A 22095-nucleotide genomic window follows, 5' to 3' on the forward strand; every position below is an offset into this window, starting at 1 on the left:
ACAAATGAAAGAAACAAAGAGTTGAATCTCATATAGACTCCCCAGAGAGACTTTGAGGTACCTCTGCTTCCCCCCTTCCCCACACACGAAAGAAACAAAGAGTTGAATCTCATATAGACTCCCCAGAGAGACATTGAGGTGGCAAGGAGGACTCCTATCATGGGCTCTGAGTTCTTAGGAGATCCTTTGTCAATACAAAATCTTATTATTGCCATTTTCTCCTTAGGGGATTGAAGGTATTTGACAGAAAATGGAAGCTGGGATGGAATCTCTCTCTCTGTCTCTCTCCCTCCTCCTCCTCCTCCTCTCCTGGCCCCTCCTTTCTGGGATTCGCTCGGAATAGGCCAGTCCCTCATCATGATACACTCTTGGTTTCTCAGTTTTAATTAGAAATGTAAAAAAACACCCAACCGCCCAGCCTCTCAAGCCCACCCAGCATGAGCAATAATTTACCTTGAGAACAGGGCAGTGGAGAAAGCGGAGGCAGTAGACCTCAGGCAGGAAGACTAGAGAAGGGGGCACCGACCCAGAGACTAGAAGCTGCCAGTGAGCTTGTGGGGGCTGGGGTGTGGAGGGAGGTGAAGGGATCAAAAGGAGGGGGAAAGAGGGTCAGGGAAAGACACTTCTCCTATTAAGCATCCTGTCCCTTTGTGGAGGGACCAGAGAAGGCAGAAGGAGGATTGGGAGGGAGAATTGAACTGAGGCCTCACAGAGTGGCTCAGCCCATCGCTGCTGCGGTCCCCTCATGCCCTCACCCAGGGGATGGGGGGCTCCAACTTAGAGTCACCTCCCCAGTTCGGCCAGACTCCTCCCATCTCCCGTTCATCTCTATGGCCTCTTGTTGGGACCCTAAGTGTAATGCTGGAAGGAAGGGGAGGAAGAGGAAGAAGTCCCAGCCCCGGTGCCACCTTCACCACACTACCCACGGTATCTTTCGGCTTCATCCTCGGTTAAAGTGGGCCACGCAGCGCCTGACCTTCGAGGTCAGAAAAGCACCATCTCATGTACCCATCTTGTCTGCTGGTCTCACACTCCCACCCACCAGATCCCCTTCCCTTTGGGAAGCCTCCATCTGGCCCAACAGATCTGTAGGCAGCGGCAGGACAGGACGGGGCGGGACGTAGCGGGGCCGAGCGGGAGCCATGGTTGGGGCTGGCTAGTCGGGGCGGCCGTCGTCCTTGAGACTGGACTGGGGGAGGTGGGGAAGGCCCCGGATGGGAGGAGGGAGGGCCCTTCAATGCTGCTCTGCGGTCCCAGAGAAGAAGGGGTAGTAGAGGGAGCAGGGGTAAGAGGACATGAATTTGACGGCAAACTTCATCTCCTTGTTCTTCTTCTCCCAGCGGTAGATGGCCGTGAGCAGCAGCTGCCCCTGGACCTTGCGACCCATGATGAGGAAGTTTCCGGTCAGGTCATCCAGCTGGGGGCAGGGGCAGCCCTCTCCGTTCTTCATGTACAGCACCAGCTTCTTGGTGTCCTTGCGCTTCAGGGGCCCCGTCTTGAACAGCTTCTTCTTCTTCTGGGCCCCGATCAGCTTCCGGTGGCCGTTCTCGCTCTTGATCTCCTTGATTCGCATTTTGACCACTACGAGAGGAACGGACAGGAGGTGCCCGGCTGAGCCAGCCCAGCTGGTGAGGAGGGGCCCGAGGGGCCCCTCGGACTCCAGGGCGAGGGGCTGGGGGGGTGGAGGAAGTTGGAGTGTTGGGCTTTACGGGGAAACCCAAAAAACTGGATGGTCACTGGAAACCTCTCCATGGAGACGGGGAATGGGAGAGGCTGGAAGGTGGAGTGGCGGGAAGCCAGGACTGGGATCTCCAACATCTCCTTGGATAAGCCATCGGCCTTTCCAGGGTTTGGGTGAATAGAGCACAGGCCTGGGAGCCAGAAAGGACCTGGGTTCTAATCCTGCCTCCACCACATGTCCGCCGTGTGGTCTTGGACAACTCAGTTAACTTCTCTGGGCCTCAGTTGCCTCCTCTGTAAAATGAGGCTGAAGAGTGTGAGCCCATGTGGGACAGGGACTACGTTCAACCTGATTAACTAGTATCTACCCCAGCACTTAGAACAGTGCTTGGCACTTAGTAAGAGCTTAACAAGTCCTATTAGTATTAATAATAATAATGTAATAATAATAATAATGGTATGTGTTCATTCATTCATTCAATCGTATTTCTTGAGTGCTTACTGTGTGCAGAGCACTGTACTAAGCACTTTGTTAAGCGCTTACTATGTGCCAAGCACTGTTCTAAATGCTGGGGTAGATACAAGGTAATCAGGTTGTCCTATGTGGGGCTCACAGTCTTAATCCCCATTTTATAGATGAGGTAACTGAGGCACAGAGAAGTGAAGTGACTTGCCCAAAGTCACATAGCCGACAAGTGGCAGAGCCGGGATTTGAACCTATACTCTCTGACTCCAAAACCCGTGCTCTTTCCACTAAGCCACGCTGCTTCTCTATTATTCTCCACTGATGATGATGATGATGATCATGGCATTTATTAAGCACTTACTATGTGCAAAGCACTGTTCTAAGGGCTAGGGAGGATACAAGGTGATCAAGTTGTCCCACAGGGGGCTCACAGTCTTAACCCCCATTTTACAGATGAGGGAACTGAGGCACAGAAAAGTTAAGTGACTTGCCCAAAGTCACACAGCTGACAATTGGCGGAGCCGGGATTTGAACCTGTGACCTCTGACTCCAAAGCCCGTGCTCTTTCCACTGAGCCACGCTAATAATAATAATAATATTAATATTATTATTATTATTATTATCAGGTCTGGGCATCCTTCTCCCCCGTGAGGTGGCCGGCTGGAAGGCCAGCCGGCTGGTGGCTTCCTCAGAATCCTATTCCCATTTGGGGGAAGTCATCAGCCTTTATGCTGAGCTACTACGTGGGGCTCGAAGGAGCCTCTGTGCGGGATTTTGAAGGCGGAGGTCGGGCATCACTGTCTGTCCATCATCATCGTCATCAATTGTATTTATTGAGCGCTTACTGTGTGCAGAGCACTGTACTAAGCGCTTGGGAAGTACAAGTTGGCAACATATAGAGACAGTCCCTACCCAACAGTGGGCTCACAGTCTAAAGCCATCTCTATCCCTCTCTGTGGGTGAGTTCTCTTAGCTGAGCCTGCACTCCCTGATCCAGATTTGCTGTTCTTCTTCAATCAATCGTATTTATTGAGCGCTTACTGTGTGCAGAGCACTGTACTAAGCGCTTGGGAAGTACAAGTTGGCAACATATAGAGACATTCATCAGTATCACCATCATCAAATATTGAGTTTCCTCAGAGGGGGCGTACAGCTGGAAAGAACTCCGTCCTTGGGAGTTTTGGGGGAGATAAAAAGTATCAGATTCACCACTGGCACACATGAAAAGGGCACAGGTATCACTAAACTACCTATTAACCAATACTGGCAACTGAACAGCAACAAAGGTCCTTTGCTGCTATTCCTTTTCTCCTCATTCTTTCCACTACTACCACTATTCGTATTTTTGTTGAACTCCTGTATTAGATGGAAAGCCCCTTGCCTGCAAGGCAAGTGTTTTGTCTCTATTGCATTTGGCATTTAGTACAGTACATTGCACTTTGGAAAAAATACGCCAATTCTGCTACTACCATCATCATCTCTATTTTCATTGGCCATTTCTCTGCTTTTCTAGCTCCTCAACCAGAAGGAGGGTCTGGGGCAGGAGGAAAACATGAAATTGAAACTGCTCAGTTTGGATACCTAACAACTTTAGTGAAAGGTTTGATGTTGAAATTAATGTCTATATTGAGATTTTAGGAGAATCTGTGAATTTTAATTGTGGAAAATGGTGAGTTGGCTGTTTAGGCTCAAAATGCGAAAGTTGAGGTTAGGTGGAATGAAAAGGAACAGTTTTGGTGCTAGACGGGAAGGACTTGGAGGAGGAGCTGAGTTTTGCAGTGCGAGCCCTGTGTGGGGCAGGGACTGTGTCTACTTACTTTATTGCTCTCTCCCAAGTGCTTAGTACAGTGCTCTGCATAGAGTAAGCACTCAATACATTTCACTGATTGATCCTGAAAGATGGGAAGCAGAGAGGTTCTGAGGTGTTCATGAGCCCCTGGGAGAACTGAATTTCTTAATTGTCCCCTACCTCATTACCCCTTGCTATACCCCTTTCCCACCTCCTACCCACCTGTTCTTGGTATTTATTTGACAAACCTTCTCAGGCTCTGCTGGGCTACCCACTGATATCTAGCCTGTAGCAACTACTACTCCCTCTGCCACCTCCTTGGCAGTTTGAACCCTGGGATGTTTGCCTGGTTGGAGGGTGGGAAGTTGGCAGGGATGGAGAGGAAACTGTGAGCTGAAGGATGGGTGGTGGTGGGGGTGGCTCGGAGGTAAGGAGTGTGCGTGTGTGGGGGGCTAGGTGATAAAGGATTTTAAGGCCATTAAGCAGAAGTTTGCATTTGCTCCAGAAGGCAACTGGCTTTGGAGAATAGACTGAAGAATCATGTGTCAAAGGGGCGTCAAAGAAGCATGCAACTATTATTAATTTGGCAATGGCATGTAGTGTAGACTTGAAAGGGGAGAGCCTGGTTTGCATTTTCAGCTGATAATATTGTGCCAACAGTGGAAAGTGCTGGAGTGGAACATGGAGGGAAATTGAAGGAAAGAAGGAGATGTGGGGGTCATCTGGATAAAGCATGAGGGAGGAGGGTAGAAGGAGAAAAGCGGGAGCTGAAGAAGACTCCCCCCATGAGCCTGGGGGTGGGCAAGGAGTCAGTGGTGGAGATGCTGAAGGGACAATAAGGAAGATGGAATGAGAATCAGGAGGAGAGCGAGCAGCACTAGGGGAAGAGAGGCTCCCCAGGGGGGCTGTCAGGGGCGATAGGGTGGATGATGTTTTGACCGTGGTCCAGAGGTCGAGGGGGGAAGGTCCAGAGAACAGGCTATTGAACTTGGCCAAGGGAAGGTTTCTGAAGTGGTGGGGCTGGAAGTCGGCCTGGACGACGCTGAGGAGGGAGTTGGGCGGGATGGTCTGAAACTGCTGCTTCCAGATGTGCGCCAGAGGGGGAGGGTGTGTGGGATGAGGTTTGAGGAGAGAGGAGAGAGACTGCTTACCAAAGTCGCTGGAGCACATCTGCTCCATGAGGCCATTAGCACTGTGCTCCATCTCGCATTGGGTGCAGATCTTGGTCACTGGAGAGAAGGAGACGAAGGCACTTAGCGCTTCCTCACCCAGGAGACCCTGAGCCTTTCAAACCTCAGGATCCCTCCTCCTTCCAGGTTCCACATCTGCCTCCTTTAAGCCGCGGTTGGGGCATCGGGAACCGAACCTTGCCGAACTCCAGTTACCCCTCTGCCCGGGGTGGGGGTCACCTCCACCTCAGCCAGGGGGTCCCCTCCGGTCCTCATTTGCTCCCTCTTCCTGGGATTCGTGGCAAAGGCTGTGACTGGAGAAGCCACTGCAATCTCGAAGGGCCGTGAGGCCGACTGGAGCCGCAGGAGGAATCCAGGTTGGGGTCCCGGGGCTGGTACTTGCCACCTCTGGGCACCCCTATCCCTCCCCATCTCAGGAGACATCACCCCAACTATCTCAGGCCATTTTCCAGCAGTGAAGCTGGGGTGAGGTAGTCTAGAGGGGGAGAAAGGAGGGAGAGGAGACTCGGCCTGGGAGACCCCCCCACACCCCTCCTCCCCAAGCTCTGCCATCATCAGTCTGGTCCCGAAGCCCCAATTCCAGTGCTGGGGGAGGGCCAGAGTTCCTGTCTACTGGTCTTCTTGGGTCTCTCTGCCCCTGGCTCCCTTCTTGACTCCTGGTCAGGAGGTGGCTTAAGGATGTCGGGGGGTCAGGACAGACAGGGCAGAGAGCAGCAACATTGCGGCCTTTCTCCTCTAGGCCTCACTCCACCCCTAATTTTAAGCAACAGTTGCCTGTGAGTAGGATTGTGGGCGCCACAGGCTCACACCTTCGTCATCTGTTCAGACCAGAATTAGTGCCCTAGGCCCTGGACTCTCTGGTTGGGGAGGAAGAGTCGGAAAGAACGAGGAATAATAATGATAATAATGGCATTTGTTAAGTACTTACTATGTGCAGAGCAATATTCTAAGCGCTGGGGAGGATACAAGGTGATCAGGTTGTCCCACGTATGGCTCACAATCTTTATCCTCATTTTACAGATGAGGGAACTGAGGCCCAGAGAAGTTAAGTGACTTGCTCGAAGTCACACAGCTGACAATTGGCAGAGCTGCGATTTGAACCCATGACCTCTGACTCCAAAGCCCGTACTCTTTCCACTGAGCCACACTGAATCGGAAGGAGAGGGGAAGAGTTTTGTTGTGCTCTGACCCACTCCTTCCTTTTTCTCATCTGCTGGGCTCAGAAACGCTACTTAAGAGAGTTCCTGCTCCCAGCTTCTCTCTGCTGTAAGGAGAGACTGTGGGAACCAAGCTGGGAAGAGGGGGGTCCAATAGTAAGCGCTTAACAAATCCCATCATCATCATTATTATTAGTAGTAATAATGGTATTTGTTAAGTGCTTACTATGTGCCGGGCACTGTACTAAGCGCTGGGGTGGATACAAATGGATTGGGCTGGACATAGCCCCTGTCCCGCATAGGGCTCACAGTCTTAATCCCCATTTTACAATGAGGTAACTGAGGCACAGAGAAGTGAAGTGACTTGCCCGAGGCCACACAGCAGACAAGTGGTGGATCCAGGATTGGAACCATGAACTTCCCAGGCCTGTGCTCTATCCACTAGGCTATGCTGCTTCCCTTGATTGTCCAAGATCTCCAAGATGGGGCTGGAAGGGGTGGCCCAAGATCGGGAGGCAAGAGGATCCTGAAACAGGCGCTCTGTTTACACCTCATATCCTGGCTGGAGATCCACTGTAGGAGCTCATTCATTCATTCATTCATTCAATCATATTTATTGAGCGCTTACTCTGTGCAGAGCACTGTCCTAAGCAGCATGGCATAGTGGATAAAGCATGGGCTTGGGAGTTAGAAGGTCACGGGTTCTAATCCCAACTCCCCCACTTGTCTATTGTGTGACCTTGGGTAGGCCACTTCTCTTCTCTGTGCCTCAGGTACCCCATCTGTAAAATGGGGATTGAGACTGTGAGCTCCACGTGGGACAGGGACTGTGTCCAGCCTGAGTAGCTTGTATCCATTCCAGTGCTTAGTACAGTGTTTGACACATAGTAAGCGCTTAACAAATACCATTATTATTATTACAATATTATTGTTATTATTGCAATCCCTGCCCACAATGGGCTTACAGTCTGGAGGGTAGGAGACAGACACTCTCGGCCTCAAGGCTGTCCATCACCTCAGCCCCTCCTATCTCACCTCCCTTCTCTCCTTCTCCAGCCCAGCCCGCACCCTCCGCTCCTCTGCCGCTAACCTCCTCACTGTACCTCGTTCTCGCCTGTCCTGCCGTCAACCCCCGGCCTACGTCCTCCCCCTGGCCTGTGAATGCCCTCCCTCCACACATCTGCCAAGCTAGCTCTCTTTCTTTTCTTTTCTTTCTTTTCTTTTATGGCATTTGTTAAGCGCTTACTATGTGCAAAGCACTGTTCTAAGCGCTGGGGGGGATACAAGGTGATCAAGTTGTCCCATGTGGGGCTCACAGTCAATCCCCATTTTACAGATGAGGGAACTGAGGCTCAGAGAAGTTAAGTGACTTGCCCAGGGTCACACAGCAGACATGTGGTGGAGCCGGGATTCGAACCCATGACCTCTGACTCCAAAGCCCGTGCTCTTTCCACTAAGCCACGCTGCTTCTCTTCCTCCCTTCAAAGCCCTATTGAGAGCTCATCTCCTCCAAGAGGCCTTCCCAGACTGAGCCCCCTTTTTCCTCTCCTCCTCTGCATCCCCCCCCACCCTACCTCCTTCCCCTCCCTACATCACCTGTATATACGTTTGTACAGATCTATTACTCTATTTATTTTACTTGTACATACTTACTATTCTATTTATTTTGTTAATGTTGTGCATTTAGCTTTAATTCTATTTGTCCCGACGACTTGACACCTGTCCACATGTTTTGTTTTGTTGTCCGTCTCCCCCTTCTAGACTGCGAGCCTGTTGTTGGGTTGGGACCGTCTCTATATGTTGCCAACCTGTACTTCCCAAGCGCTTACTACAGTGCTCTGAACACAGTAAGCACTCAATAAATAAGACTGAATGAATGAATGAGTGACACCTGTCCACATGTTTTGTTTTGTTGTCCGTCTCCCCCTTCTAGACTGCGAGCCCGTTGTTGGGTTGGGACCGTCTCTATATGTTGCCAACCTGTACTTCCCAAGCGCTTACTACAGTGCTCTGCACACAGTAAGCGCTCAATAAATACGACTGAATGAATTGAATGAAGTACACAGCTCTCCAGGCGCACTCCAGAGGTTGGGCCACACAGCCGGGGAGGATCGGGTGGGCCAGAGAGGGGCAATCTGGGGTGGGAGGGAGGAACTGCCTCAACCGAAGCAGAGGAAGCCCCAGCCCCGGCTCTGTCTCTCAGTGATCTGGGTGGTGGTGTACTAAGCGCTTAGTACGGTGCTCTGCACACAGTAAGCGCTCAATAAATACGATTGATTGATTGATTGATTGGTCCCTGGCCTGGGCTGGGCCTCCCGCTGCGGTGGTCCTGCCTCTGAACCTAGATAAGCCCCAGATAGAGCACATGGGCCTGGGATGTCTGTCTGTCTGTCCATCTGTCTGTCCGTCCATCCCGGGGACGGTCCCCCTGGCTGCCCCGGGGCTGGGTGTGGGCTGGAGGGCAGATGGAGACAGACATCTTCTGGGGATCCAGCCCGAGCCTCAGCCCTCCCGGACTTAGCCGAGAGAGTGGGGCATTCATTCATTCGATCATATTTATTGAGCGCTTACTGTGTGCAGAGCACTGGACTAAGTGCTTGGGAAGTCCAAGTTGGCAACATCTAGAGACGGTCCCTACCCAACAGCGGGCTCACAGTCTAGAAGGGGGAGACAGACAACAAAACAAATTACCAGAATAAAATAAATAGAATAAATATGTACAAATAAAATAAAAATAGAGTAATAAATCCGTACAAACATATATACATATATACAGGTGCTGTGCGGAGGGGAAGGAGGTAAGGTGGGGGGGATGGGGAGGAGGACAGAGCACGGGACAAAGCGGGAGGGGACTTGTCAGCTGTGTGACTGGGCATGTCACTTCAATTCTCTGTGCCTCAGTTCCCTCCTTCACTGCCCCCACCTCCCCTCCCATATGTACAACCATATGTATGGTTGTACATATTTATTACTCTATTTATTTATTTAGTTAGTTATTTTACTTGTACATTTCTATCCTACTTATTTTATTTTGTTGGTATGTTTGGTTCTGTTCTCTGTCTCCCCCTTTTAGACTTTGAGCCCACTGTTGGGTAGGGACTGTCTCTATGTGATGCCAATTTGTACTTCCCAAGCGCTTAGTACAGTGCTCTGCACATAGTAAGCGCTCAATAAATACGATTGATTGATTGATTGATTGATTCCCATCCCAAATCCCCTCTACTCCTCTCTGTTCCTCTCCCCTCTCCTTTGCTCTATTTATTTTATTTGTACGTATTCATTCTATTTATTTTATTTTGTGAATATGTTTTGTTTTGTTGCCTGTCTCCCCCTTCTAGACTGTGAGCCCGCTGTTGGGTAGGGACCGTCTCTAGATGTTGCCGACTTGGACTTCCCAAGCGCTTAGTACAGTGCTCTGCACGCAGTAAATGCTCAATAAATATGATTGAATGAATGAATGAGTGGAGGGGAGTGAAGGGACGAGGAGGAAAGGAGAGTGCTTTGCACATAGTAAGCGCTTAATAAATGCCATTATTATTATTATTATTTAGCTTTAATTCTATTTGTTCTGACGACTTGACCCGTCTACATGTTTTGTTTTGTCGTCTGTCTCCCCCTTCTAGACTGTGAGCCCGTTGTTGGGTAGGGACCGTCTATGTTGCCGACTTGTACTTCCCAAGCGTTTAGTACAGTGCTCTGCACACAGTAAGCGCTCAATAAATACGATTGATTGATTGATTGAGGGGAATTCATTCAATCGTATTTATTGAGCACTTACTGTGTGCAGAGCACTGTACTAAGGGCTTGGGAAGTACAATGAAGGGAAGGGAAGCAAAGGAGAGGGGAGAGGAGTGGAGGGGAGTTGGGAAGGGAAGGGGCAGAGGTGGGGGCACTGAAGGGAAGCAGCGTGGCTCAGTGGAAAGAGCCCGGGCTTTGGAGTCAGAGTTCATGGGTTCGAATCCCAACTCCGCCAGTTGTCAGCTATGTGACTTTGGGCAAGTCGCTTAACTTCTCTGTGCCTCAGTTACCTCATCTGTAAAATGGGGATTAAGATTGTGAGCCCCCCGTGGGACAACCTGATCACCTTGTAACCTCCCCAGCGCTTAGAACAGTGCTTTGCACATAGTAAGCGCTTAATAAATGCCATTATTATTATTATAAGGGAAGGGTAGGGGGCAGGGTAAAGGAAGTGGATGGGAGCAGAGGGGAAGAAGGGGGAGAGGAGGAGAGTGAAGAAGCGCTCAATAAATATGATTGATTGATTGATTGATTGATTGATTAAGGGGAGGGGACGGGAGTGGAGTGTGGTCCCGGGCCTGAAGGAGAGAGGCAGAGCAGCAGCAGGTCTCTGGGGCCTGGGCTGGAGTGGGGCGAGGGCAGCCATGGCACCGTGTTTGTGTTTGGTCTCCAGGGCGTCCGAGCTAGGAGGGAGCAGACTCTGGACACTTCATCATCAACATCATCAATCGTATTTATTGAGCACTTACTGTGTGCAGAGCACTGTACTAAGCGCTTGGGAAGTACAAGTTGGCAACATATAGAGACGGTCCCTACCCAGCAGTGGGCTCACAGTCTAAAAGGGGGAGACAGAGAACAAAACCAAACATACTAACAAAATAAAATAAATAGAATAGATATGCACAAGTAAAATAAATAAGTAAATAAATAGAGTAATAAATATGTATAAAACATATACACATATATACAGGTGCTGTGGGGAAGGGAAGGAGGTAAGATGGGGGGGATGGAGAGGGGGACGAGGGGGAGAGGAAGGACTTCCCTTTGCCCCATCCCACTCCCTCCAGACCTTTTTCCCCTCCCTTCCAGTAGGTAGGGCCTGGGCAGGGCCTGGGCAGGGCGGTGGGGAAGCAGAGTTTCTTCTCCCACCGAGTGCTGGGCAGCGTTGGGAAGGGGGAGACGGATGGGTAGTGGGAATCAATCAATCAATCAATCAATCGCATTTATTGAGCACTTACTATGTGCAGAGCACTGTACTAAGCGCTTGGGAAGTACAAATTGGCAACACATAGAGACAGTCCCTACCCAACAGTGGGCTCACAGTCTAAAAGGGGGAGACAGAGAACAGAACCAAACATACCAACAAAATAAAATAAATAGGATAGAAATGTACAAGTAAAATAAATAAATAAATAAATAGAGTAATAAATATGTACAACCATATATACATATATACAGGTGCTGTGGGGAAGGGAAGGAGGTTAGGCCTTCCCAGACTGAGCCCCTTCTTTCCTCTCCCCCTCGTCCCCCTCTCCATCCCCCCGTCTTACCTCCTTCCCTTCCCCACAGCACCTGTATATATGTATATATGGTTGTACATATTTATTACTCTATTTATTTATTTATTTATTTATTTTACTTGTACATTTCTATCCTACTTATTTTATTTTGTTGGTATGTTTGGTTCTGTTCTCTGTCTCCCCCTTTTAGACTGTGAGCCCACTGTTGGGTAGGGACTGTCTCTATGTGATGCCAATTTGTACTTCCCAAGCGCTTGGTACAGTGCTCTGCACATAGTAAGCGCTCAATAAATACGATTGATTGATTGAATGAGGTAAGATGGGGGGATGGAGAGGGGGACGAGGGGGAGAGGAGGGAAGGGGCTCAGTCTGGGAAGGCCTCCTGGAGGAGGTGAGCTCTCAGCAGGGCCTTGAAGGGAGGAAGAGGGCTAGCTTGGCGGAGGGGCAGAGGGAAATCCTAGCTTCCAGGCTGAGACCCCTCAGACCCCTTTCCTCTCCCTCCCCACAATGGGCCTCGGGTCATAGGTTGGCTTTAAAGCTCTCCACTGTCTTGTCCCCTTCTTCCTCACCTTCTTTCTCTCCCAGGAAGCAGCATGGCACAGTGGATAGAGCCCAGGCTTGGAAGTCAAAAAGTCACAAGTTCTAATGCTGACTCGGCCACTTATTATTATTATTATTATCATTATGGTATTTGTTAAGTGCTTACTATGTGCAAAGCACTGTTCTAAGCCCTGGGAGGATACAAGGTGAGCAGGTTGTCCCAAGTGGGGCTCATAGTCTTCATCCCCATTTTACAGATGACGTAACTGAGGCACAGAGAAGTGAAGTGACTTGCCCAAAGTCACACAGCTGACGGTGGAGTCAGGATTTGAACCCGTGACCTCTAGCTTCAAAGCCCAGGATCTTTCCACTGAGCCACGCTGCTTCTCTGAGCCACGCTGCTTCACTTGTCTGCTGTGTGACCTTGGGCAAGTCACTTCACTTCTCGGGACCTCAGTTACCTCAGCTGGAAAATGGGGATTGAGACTGTAAGCCCCACGGGGACAGGGACTATGGCCTTCTAGACTGTGAGCCCACTGGTGGGTAGGGACCGTCTCTATATGTTGCCAACATGTACTTCCGAAGGGCTTAGTACAGTGCTCTGCACACAGTAAGCGCTCAATAAATACTACTACTACTGATAATAATAATGGCATTTATTAAGCACTTACTATGTGCGAAGCACTGTTCTAAGCGCTGGGGAGGTTACGAAGGTGATCAGATTGTCCCATGGGGGGCTCACAAGTCTTAATCCCCATTTTCCAGATGAGGTAACTGAGGCCCAGAGAAGTGAAGTGACTTGACCAAAGTCACACAGCTGACAATTGGCGGAGCGGGGATTTGAACCCATGACCTCTGACTCCAAAGCCCGGGCTCTTTCCACTGAGCCATGCTGCTTCTCCAATGAATTAATGAATGAATGAACCCAATTTGCTTGTATCCACCCCAGCACTTAGTACAGTGCCTGGCGCATAGTAAGGAGCTTAACAAGTACCAGAATTATTATTATTATTATTATTATTATCATTATTATTATTCTACATCGCAGTCCACACACTCTGCTCCTCCAGTGCTAACCTTCTCACTAGGCCTCTACCTCGCCTCTCTTACCACCAACCCATGGCCTGGAACGCCCTCCCTCCTCAAATCTGACAGACAATCACTCTCCCCCATATAATAATAATAATAATAATAATAATAATAATAGCATTTATTAAGCGCTTACTATGTGCAAACCAAGAAGGCACACCTCCTCCAGGAGACCTTCTCAGATTAAGACCCACTTTCCGTCAGTATATGTGTATGTATATGCATATACACATATATAATTCTCGTAGTCAAGAAATAAGATGAAGATTAATGTTAGGAAGACTTGCTATGAAGAGCCCGGAAAAAGTCATGAAATGTGCTGAAGTAACAATTGCCACAAAAATACAAATTACCACAAAAATACAAAGTGACAACGTACGGGATCCAAAAGCTGGACAGTGAAAAAAACAGGATAGAAAAATCATAGATTCTTTCAAAATGCAATGTTGGAGAAGCCTTTTGTGAATACCATGGACTGCCCGAAAAACAAACAAATGGATTGGGGAGCAAATTAAACCAAAGTGGTCTTTGGAAGGCCAAATGACGCGACTTAGATTAGCATATTTTAGACACTAATGCTAGGAAAATTCCAGGGAAAACGTGGAAGAGGCAGACAAGCAGTTAGATGGACAGAGATCATAACAACGATAATGGAAGAGTTGTTAAGAAAGGTTGCAGATTTTGGCAGAGGACAGGACGTCCTGGAGAAAGTATATCCATGGAGTCGCTATGAATCGGAAATGACTTAATGGTGCTTAATATTAATAATAATAATTATATTATTTGTTTGTACAGATTTATTACTCTATTTATTTTACTTGCACATATTTACTATTCTATTTATTTTATTTTGTTAATGATGTGCATCTAGCTTTACTAATATTACATGTTTTGTTTTGTTGTCTGTCTCCCCCTTCTAGACTGTGAGCCCGTTGTTGAGTAGGGACTGTCTCTATATGTTGCCAACTTGCACTTCCCAAGCGCTTAGTCCAGTGCTCTGCACACAGTAATCGCTCAATAAATACGATTGAATGAATCAATGAATTATATTGATGCCTGTTTACTGGTATTGATGTCTGTCATACTGTGAGCCCATTGTGGACAGGGATTGTCTCTGCTATTTGCTCTATTTCCAAGTGCTTAGTCCAGTGCTCTGCACACAGTAAGCGCTCAATAAATACGATTGAATGAATGAGTGAATTTATATTGATGCCTGTTTACTGGTATTTTTGTCTGTCTCAGACTGTGAGCCCATTGTGGACAGGGATTGTCTCTGCTATTTGCTCTATTTCCAAGTGCTTAGTCCAGTGCTCTGCACACAATAAGCGCTCAATAAATACGATTGAATGAATGAGCGAATTTATATTGATGCCTGTTTACTGGTATTGATGTCTGTCTCAGACTGTGAGCCCACTGTGGACAGGGATTGTCTCTGCTATTTGCTCTATTTCCAAGTGCTTAGTCCAGTGCTCTGCACACAATAAGCGCTCAATAAATACGATTGAATGAATGAGCGAATTTATATTGATGCCTGTTTACTGGTATTGATGTCTGTCTCAGACTGTGAGCCCATTGTGGACAGGGATTGTCTCTGCTATTTGCTCTATTTCCAAGTGCTTAGGCCAGTGCTCTGCACACAGTAAGCGCTCAATAAATAAGATTGAATGAATGAGTGAATTTATATTGATGCCTGTTTACTGGTATTGATGTCTGTCTCAGACTGTGAGCCCATTGGGGACAGGGATTGTCTCTGCTATTTGCTCTATTTCCAAGTGCTTAGTCCAGTGCTCTGCACACAGTAAGCGCTCAATAAATACGATTGAATGAATGAGTGAATTTATATTGATGCCTGTTTACTGGTATTGATGTCTGTCAGACTGTGAGCCCATTGTGGACAGGGATTGTCTCTGCTATTTGCTCTATTTCCAAGTGCTTAGTCCAGTGCTCTGCACACAGTAAGCGCTCAATAAATACGATTGAATGAGTGAGTGAATTTATATTGATGCCTGTTTACTGGTATTGATGTCTGTCTCAGACTGTGAGCCCATTGTGGACAGGGATTGTCTCTGCTATTTGCTCTATTTCCAAGTGCTTAGTCCAGTGCTCTGCACACAGTCAGCGCTCAATAAATACGATTGAATGAATGAATGAATGAATGAAAAGGGGTGAGGAGGTTGAGGAGTCTCTCTGGAGCCAGGCTTTAACTAGGGGATGGAGACGGGGGGGCAGGAGGAGGCTGGGGGTGCAGACACTCATCCCCTTGGCTTCCCAGCCTCCCCCCAATCAATCAATCGTATTTATTGAGCACTTACTGTGTGCAGAGCAGTGTACTAAGCGCTTGGGAAGTACAAGTTGCAACATACAGAGACGGTCCCTACCCAACAGTGGGTTCACAGTCTGAAAGGGGGAAACAGAGAACAAAACCAAGCATACTAACAAAATAAAATAAATAGAATAGATATGTATTTTATCCCCACCCCTCCAAGCCTCAGTTTCTGTCCCGGGATGCAGGATTGGAGGGCGCTTGGGATGGAATAGGACACTGGGGTGGGCGGACACATGGGGCCAGGGGGATGGGGATGGCTGAGCCTCCTCAGGGCATCAATTTGACCCCCTGGACCACATAATCTCCTGGAGAAAGAGGGAGGAGGCAGTGAGGAAGCAGAGCTGGGGTTGGGGGGACGGGAGAGGGGGGTCTCTCCAGGAGGACTAGAGGGAAGGGGACAGGTCAGTCAGGGAAGGGGACAGGTCAGTGGCCTGGTTGCCAGATCCCCGGCTTGGGAGTCAGAGGTCGTGGGTTCTAATCCCGGCTCTGCCATTTTTGTCTGCTGTGTGACCTGGGGCAAGTCACTTCCCTTCTCTGGGCCTCAGTTACCTCACCTGGAAAACGGGGATTGAGACTGTGAGCCCCACGTGGGACAACCTGATTACCTCATATCTACCCCAGTGCTTAGAACAGTGCTTGGCACAAAGTAAGCGCTCCATAAATTTATTACTCTATTTATTTTCCTTGTACATATTTATTCTATCTATTTTATTCTGTTAATATGTTTTGTTTTGTTTTCTGCCTCCCCCTTCTAGACTGTGGGCCCACTGTTGGGTAGGGACCATCTCTATATGTTGCCAAATTGTACTTCCCGAGCCCTTATATTTATTCTATCTATTTTATTCTGTTAATATGTTTTGTTTTGTTCTCTGTGTCCTCCTTCTAGACTGTGAGCCCACTGTTGGGTAGGGACCGTCTCTATATGTTGCCAAATTGTACTTCCCGAGCACTTATATTTATTCTATCTATTTTATTCTGTTAATATGTTTTGTTTTGTTCTGTGTCCCCCTTCTAGACTGTGAGCCCACTGTTGGGTAGGGACCGTCTCTATATGTTGCCAAATTGTACTTCCCGAGCGCTTAGTACAGTGCTCTGCACACAGTAAGTGCTAAATAAATATTATTGAATGAATGAATGAGTGAATAAATACCATTATTATTATTAGTATTATTCACTTCTCTGTGTCCCAGTTACCTCATCCGTAAAATGGGGGATTGAGACTGTGAGCCCCACGTGGGACAATCTGATTACCTCGAATCTACCCCAGCACTTAGAACAGTGCTTCGCACATAGTAAGTGCTTCATAAATACCATCATCATTATTATTCACAGCTCTGTGCCTCAGTGACCTCACCTGTACAATGGGGATTGAGACTGGTGGGACAACCTGACTACCTCCTGTCTCCCCCATCAATTCTAACTGTGCTTGGCACATAGGCACTTCACAAATACCATTATTATTATTATTATTGTTATTATCATTAACTTCTCAGTGCCCCAGTTACCTCATCTGTACAACGGGGATTGAGACCGGTAGGACAACCTGACCACCTCCTGTCTCCTCCATCAATTCTAACTATGCTTGGCTTATTATTATTATTATTATTATTATTATTATTAACTTCTCAGTGCCCCAGTTACCTCATCTGTACAATGGGAATTGAGACTGGCAGGACAACCTGACTACCTCCTGTCTTTCCCATCACTTCTAACAGTGCTTGGCACATAGGCACTTCACAAATACCATTATTATTACTATTATTATTATTATTATTATTCACTTCTCTGTGCCCCAGTTACCTCATCTGTACAACGGGAATTGAAATTGTGGGACAACCTGATTACCTAGCATCTACCTCAGCCCTTCGAACAGTGCTTGGCATATAGTAAGTGCTTCAAAAATACCATTATTATTATTATTATTAATATTATTATTCACTTCTCTGTGCCCCAGTTACCTCAGCTATACAATGGGGATTGAAATGGCGAGCCCCACATGGGACAACCCGATTACCTCGTCTCTACCCCTGCTCCTAAAACAGGGCCTTGTACATAGTAAGCGCTTCACAAATAGAGAAGCAGCGTGGCTCAGTGGAAAGAGCCCGGGCTTTGGAGTCAGAGGTCATGGGTTCAAATCCCAGCTTCTCCAATTGTCAGCTGTGTGACCTGGGGCAAGTCACTTAACTTCTCTGGGCCTCAGTTACCTCAACTGTAAAATGGGGATTAATAATGTGAGCCCCCTGTGGGACAACCTGATCACCTTGTAACCTTCCCAGCGCTTAGAACAGTGTTTTGCACATAGTAAGTGCTTAATAAATGCCATTATTAAATACCACAATTATTATTATTATTATTATTCACTCTCTGTGCCTCAGTTACCTCATCTGTACAATGGGGATTGAGACTGGTGGGACAACCCGATCACCTCATATCTCCCCCAGCGCTTTGAACAGTGCCTGGCACCTAGTAGGCACTTCACAAATACCATCATCAATCAATCAATCAATCATATTTATTGAGTGCATACTGTGTGCAGAGCACTGTACTAAGCGCTTGGGAAGTACAAGCTGGCAACATATAGAGACAGTCCCTACCCAACAGTGGGCTCACAGTCTCACTTCTCTGGGCCTCAGTGATCTCATCTGTAAAATGGGGATGGAGACCATGAGCCCCCCCGTGGGACAACCCGATAACTTTGTATCTCCCCCAGCGCTTCGAACAGTGCCTGGCACCTAGTAAGTGCTTCACAAATACCATCATCATTATCAATCACTTCTCTGGGCCTCAGTGATCTCATCTGTAGAATGGGGATGGAGACCGTGAGCCCCACATGGGACAGCCTGATGACCTCGTATCCCCCCCAGCGCTTAGAGCGGAGCTTGGCACCTAGTAAGCGCTTCACAGATCCCATCAGCGTGGCTCAATGGAAAGAGCACGGGCTTGGGAGTCAGAGGTCATGGGTTCGAATCGCTACTCTGCCAATTGTCAGCTGACTTTGGGCAAGTCACTTCACTTCTCTGTGCCTCAGTTACCTCATCTGTAAAATGGGGATTAAGATTGTGAGCCCCCTGTGGGACAACCTGATCACCTTGTAACCTCCCCAGCACTTAGAACAGTGCTTTGCACACAGTAAGCGCTTAATAAATGCCATTATTATTATTATTATTATTATTATTATTATTATAATCCCAGCTCTGGCACTTAGCTGTGTGACTTTGGGCAAGTCACTTAACTTCTCTGTGCCTCAGTTACCTCATCTGTAAAATGGGAATTTAGAATCTGAGCCACATGTGGGACAACAGTACAGTGTTAGTACAGTTAGTACAGTGTTGGTACAGTGCTAAGCGCTTAGTACAGTGCTCTGCACACAGTAAGTGCTCAATAAATACGATTGAATGAATGACAACCTGATTACCTTGTATCTCCCCCAGTGCTTAGAACAGTGCTGGGCACATAGTAAGTGCTTAACTGTGAGCCCACTGTTGGGTAGGGACCGTCTCTATATGTTGCCAACTTGTATTTCCCAAGCGCTTAGTCCAGGGCTCTGCACACAGTAAGCGCTCAATAAATACGACTGAATGAATGAATGAAATGGCCATGATGATGATGATTATTATTATTATTATTTCTCCATCTCTACATGTTGCCAACTTGTATTTCCCAAGGGCTTAGTCCAGTGCTCTGCACACAGTGAGCGGTCAATAAATACGACTGAATGAATGAATGAAATGCCATTATTATTATTATTATTATTTCTCCATCTCTACATGTTGCCAACTTGTACTTCCCAAGGGCTTAGTCCAGTGCTCTGCACACAGTGACTGCTCAATACGATTGAATGAATGAATGAAATGCCATTATTATTATTATTTCTCTGTCTCTACATGTTGCCAACTTGTACTTCCCAAGCGCTTAGTCCAGTGCTCTGCACACAGTGAGCACTCAATAAATACGATTGAATGAATGAAAGGCCATTATTATTATTATTTCTCCGTCTCTATATGTTGCCAACTTGTACTTCCCAAGGGCTTAGTCCAGTGCTCTACACACAATGAGCGCTCAATAAATACGATTGAATGAATGAATGAAAGGCCATTATTATTATTATTATTATTATTATTTCTCCGTCTCTACATGTTGCCAACTGTACTTCCCAAGGGCTTAGTCCAGTGCTCTGCACACAGTGAGCGCTCGATAAATACGATTGAATGAATGAATTTGCCTTCTCTGGGCCTCATCGATCTCATCTGTAGAATGGGGATGGAGTTGTATATATTGTATATATGTTTGTACATATTTATTACTGTATTTATTTATTTATTTATTTTACTTGTACCTATCTATTCTATTTATTTTATTTTGTTAGTATGTTTGGTTTTGTTCTCTGTCTCCCCCTTCTAGACTGTGAGCCCACTGTTGGGTAGGGACTGTTTCTACATGTTGCCAGCTTGTACTTCCCAAGCGCTTAGTCCAGTGCTCTGCATACAGTAAGCGCTCAATAAATACGATTGATTGATTGAGACCGCCAGGGACAGGCCGGTCACCTGGTATGTCCCCCGGCGCTTTGAACAGTGCCCGGCACCTAGTAAGCGCTCCACCAACAGCCCAGTCAAGGGTCAATCAATCAATCAATCAATCAATCGTATTTATTGAGCGCTTACTGTGTGCAGAGCACTGTACTAAGCGCTTGGGAAGTCCAAGTCGGCCACACATAGAGACGGTCCCTACCCAACAGTGGGCTCACAGTCTAGAAGGGGGAGACAGAGAACCAAACCAAACATATTAACAAAGTAAAATAAATAGGATAAATATGTACAAATAAAATAGAGTAATAAATCTGTACAAAGCCTTCCCAGACTGAGTCCCTTCCTTCCTCTCCCCCTCGTCCCCCTCTCCATCCCCCCATCTTACCTCCTTCCCTTCCCCACAGCACCTGTATATATGTATATATGTTTGTACATATTTATTACTCTATTTATTTATTTTACTTGTACATCTCTATTCTATTGATTTTATTTTGTTAGTATGTTTGGTTCAGTTCTCTGTCTCCCCCTTTTAGACTGTGAGCCCACTGTTGGGTAGGGGACCGTCTCTAGATGTGGCCGACTTGGCCTTCCCAAGCGCTTAGTCCAGTGCTCTGCACACAGTAAGCGCTCAATCAATACGACTGATGATGATGATATGTCTATATGTTTGTACATATTTATTACTCTATTTATTTTACTTGTACCTATCTATTCTATTGATTTTATTTTGTTAGTTTGTTTGGGTTTGTTCTCTGTCTCCCCGTTTTAGACTGTGAGCCCGCTGTTGGGTAGGGGACCGTCTCTAGATGTGGCCAACTTGGCCTTCCCAAGCGCTTAGTCCAGTGCTCTGCACACAGTAAGCGCTCAATCAATACGACTGATGATGATGATATGTCTATATGTCTGTACATATTTATTACTCTATTTTACTTGTACGTATCTATTCTATTGATTTTATTTTGTTAGTATGGTTTTGCTCTCTGCCTCCCCCTTTTAGACTGTGAGCCCGCTGTTGGGTAGGGACCGTCTCTAGATGTGGCCAACTTGGCCTTCCCAAGCGCTTAGTCCAGTGCTCCGCCCACAGTAAGCGCTCAATCATCATCAATCCTATTTATTGAGCGCTTACTGTGTGCGGAGCACTGGACTGAGCGCTTGGGAAGTACAAGTTGGCAACATGCGGAGACAGTCCCTACCCAACAGTGGGCTCAATCAAGACGACTGGTGATGATATCTACAGGTGCGGTGGGGAGGGGCCGCCCTTCTCACCTGGCGGGTCGGTGGGCAGCGGGTGGGCGAGCCGCAGGGCGATGCAGAGGTCGTTGTCCAGGGGGAATCTGTGGCAGTGCAGCATGTCAGGCCAGGGGAAGCCGTAGGCCTCCATGAGCGGCGAGCAGGCGTCGCGTACGCTCTCGCAGAGGGAGCGGCACGGGTAGATGGGCCGGTCCAGGCAGACGGGGGCGAAGAGGGAGCAGAGGAACACCTGCGTGTCCGCGTGGCATCGCTTGGCCAGCAGCGGCACCCAGCTGCTGGCCTGCTGCTTCACCTTGGCCAGGCTCTCGTGGGCCAGCAGGCTGGGCAACCGCATGCGCTTGTAGCCCACCGAGTGGCAGAGCGGTAGGTCCGGGGGGATGTCCAGGCACTGCGGGGGCTTGGAGTAGGCCCGGCCCCTGGGCCCCTCGACGGGGTCAGCTTGCCAGCTGTAGTAGTCGTAGTCGTCGCCCAGGGCAGGGCCCGGGCTCAGGACCAGCAGTAGTCCCAGGGGCAGCAGCCCAGGCCTAAGGTGGCCTCCGCAGCCCCGCATGGCTCTCGGCTCTCTGGCCTGGGATGTGGAGAGGGGCGGCCTGCGGTCAGTCCTGGGGGCAATGACCACAGAGGAGGGAGTCACCCAGACCCACCGACCTCCTCCCAACTGGCCCTTCTCCCTCCCTCCACGCCCCCTCTGCTCCACCTCTCCCCCTCCTCCTCCCTCCCTCTTATCCGAACACAGACAGATGGACATTCAGTCAGCGATACAAAGAAATGAAATTATAGATATGTATGTGAGTGTGGTTTCATTTGCTCCAAAATCTATTTG

General features: G+C 48.0%; 1 protein-coding gene across 1 annotated transcript; it reads right to left on the reverse strand.

Annotated features, from left to right (window-relative positions):
* Nucleotides 1–418: 418 nt before the first annotated feature.
* On the reverse strand, nt 419–21822 carry SFRP5 (secreted frizzled related protein 5). Its single transcript, XM_038744159.1, has 3 exons — nt 21288–21822; nt 5087–5164; nt 419–1581 (listed from the first exon to the last, which is right to left on the reverse strand). The coding sequence occupies exons 1-3, from the start codon at nt 21820–21822 to the stop codon at nt 1235–1237; spliced, it is 960 nt and encodes a 319-aa protein (XP_038600087.1). The 3' UTR covers nt 419–1234.
* Nucleotides 21823–22095: the final 273 nt, after the last annotated feature.

This window comes from Tachyglossus aculeatus, chromosome 3 (assembly GCF_015852505.1).
Source record: "Tachyglossus aculeatus isolate mTacAcu1 chromosome 3, mTacAcu1.pri, whole genome shotgun sequence".
Lineage (NCBI taxonomy): Eukaryota > Metazoa > Chordata > Mammalia > Monotremata > Tachyglossidae > Tachyglossus > Tachyglossus aculeatus.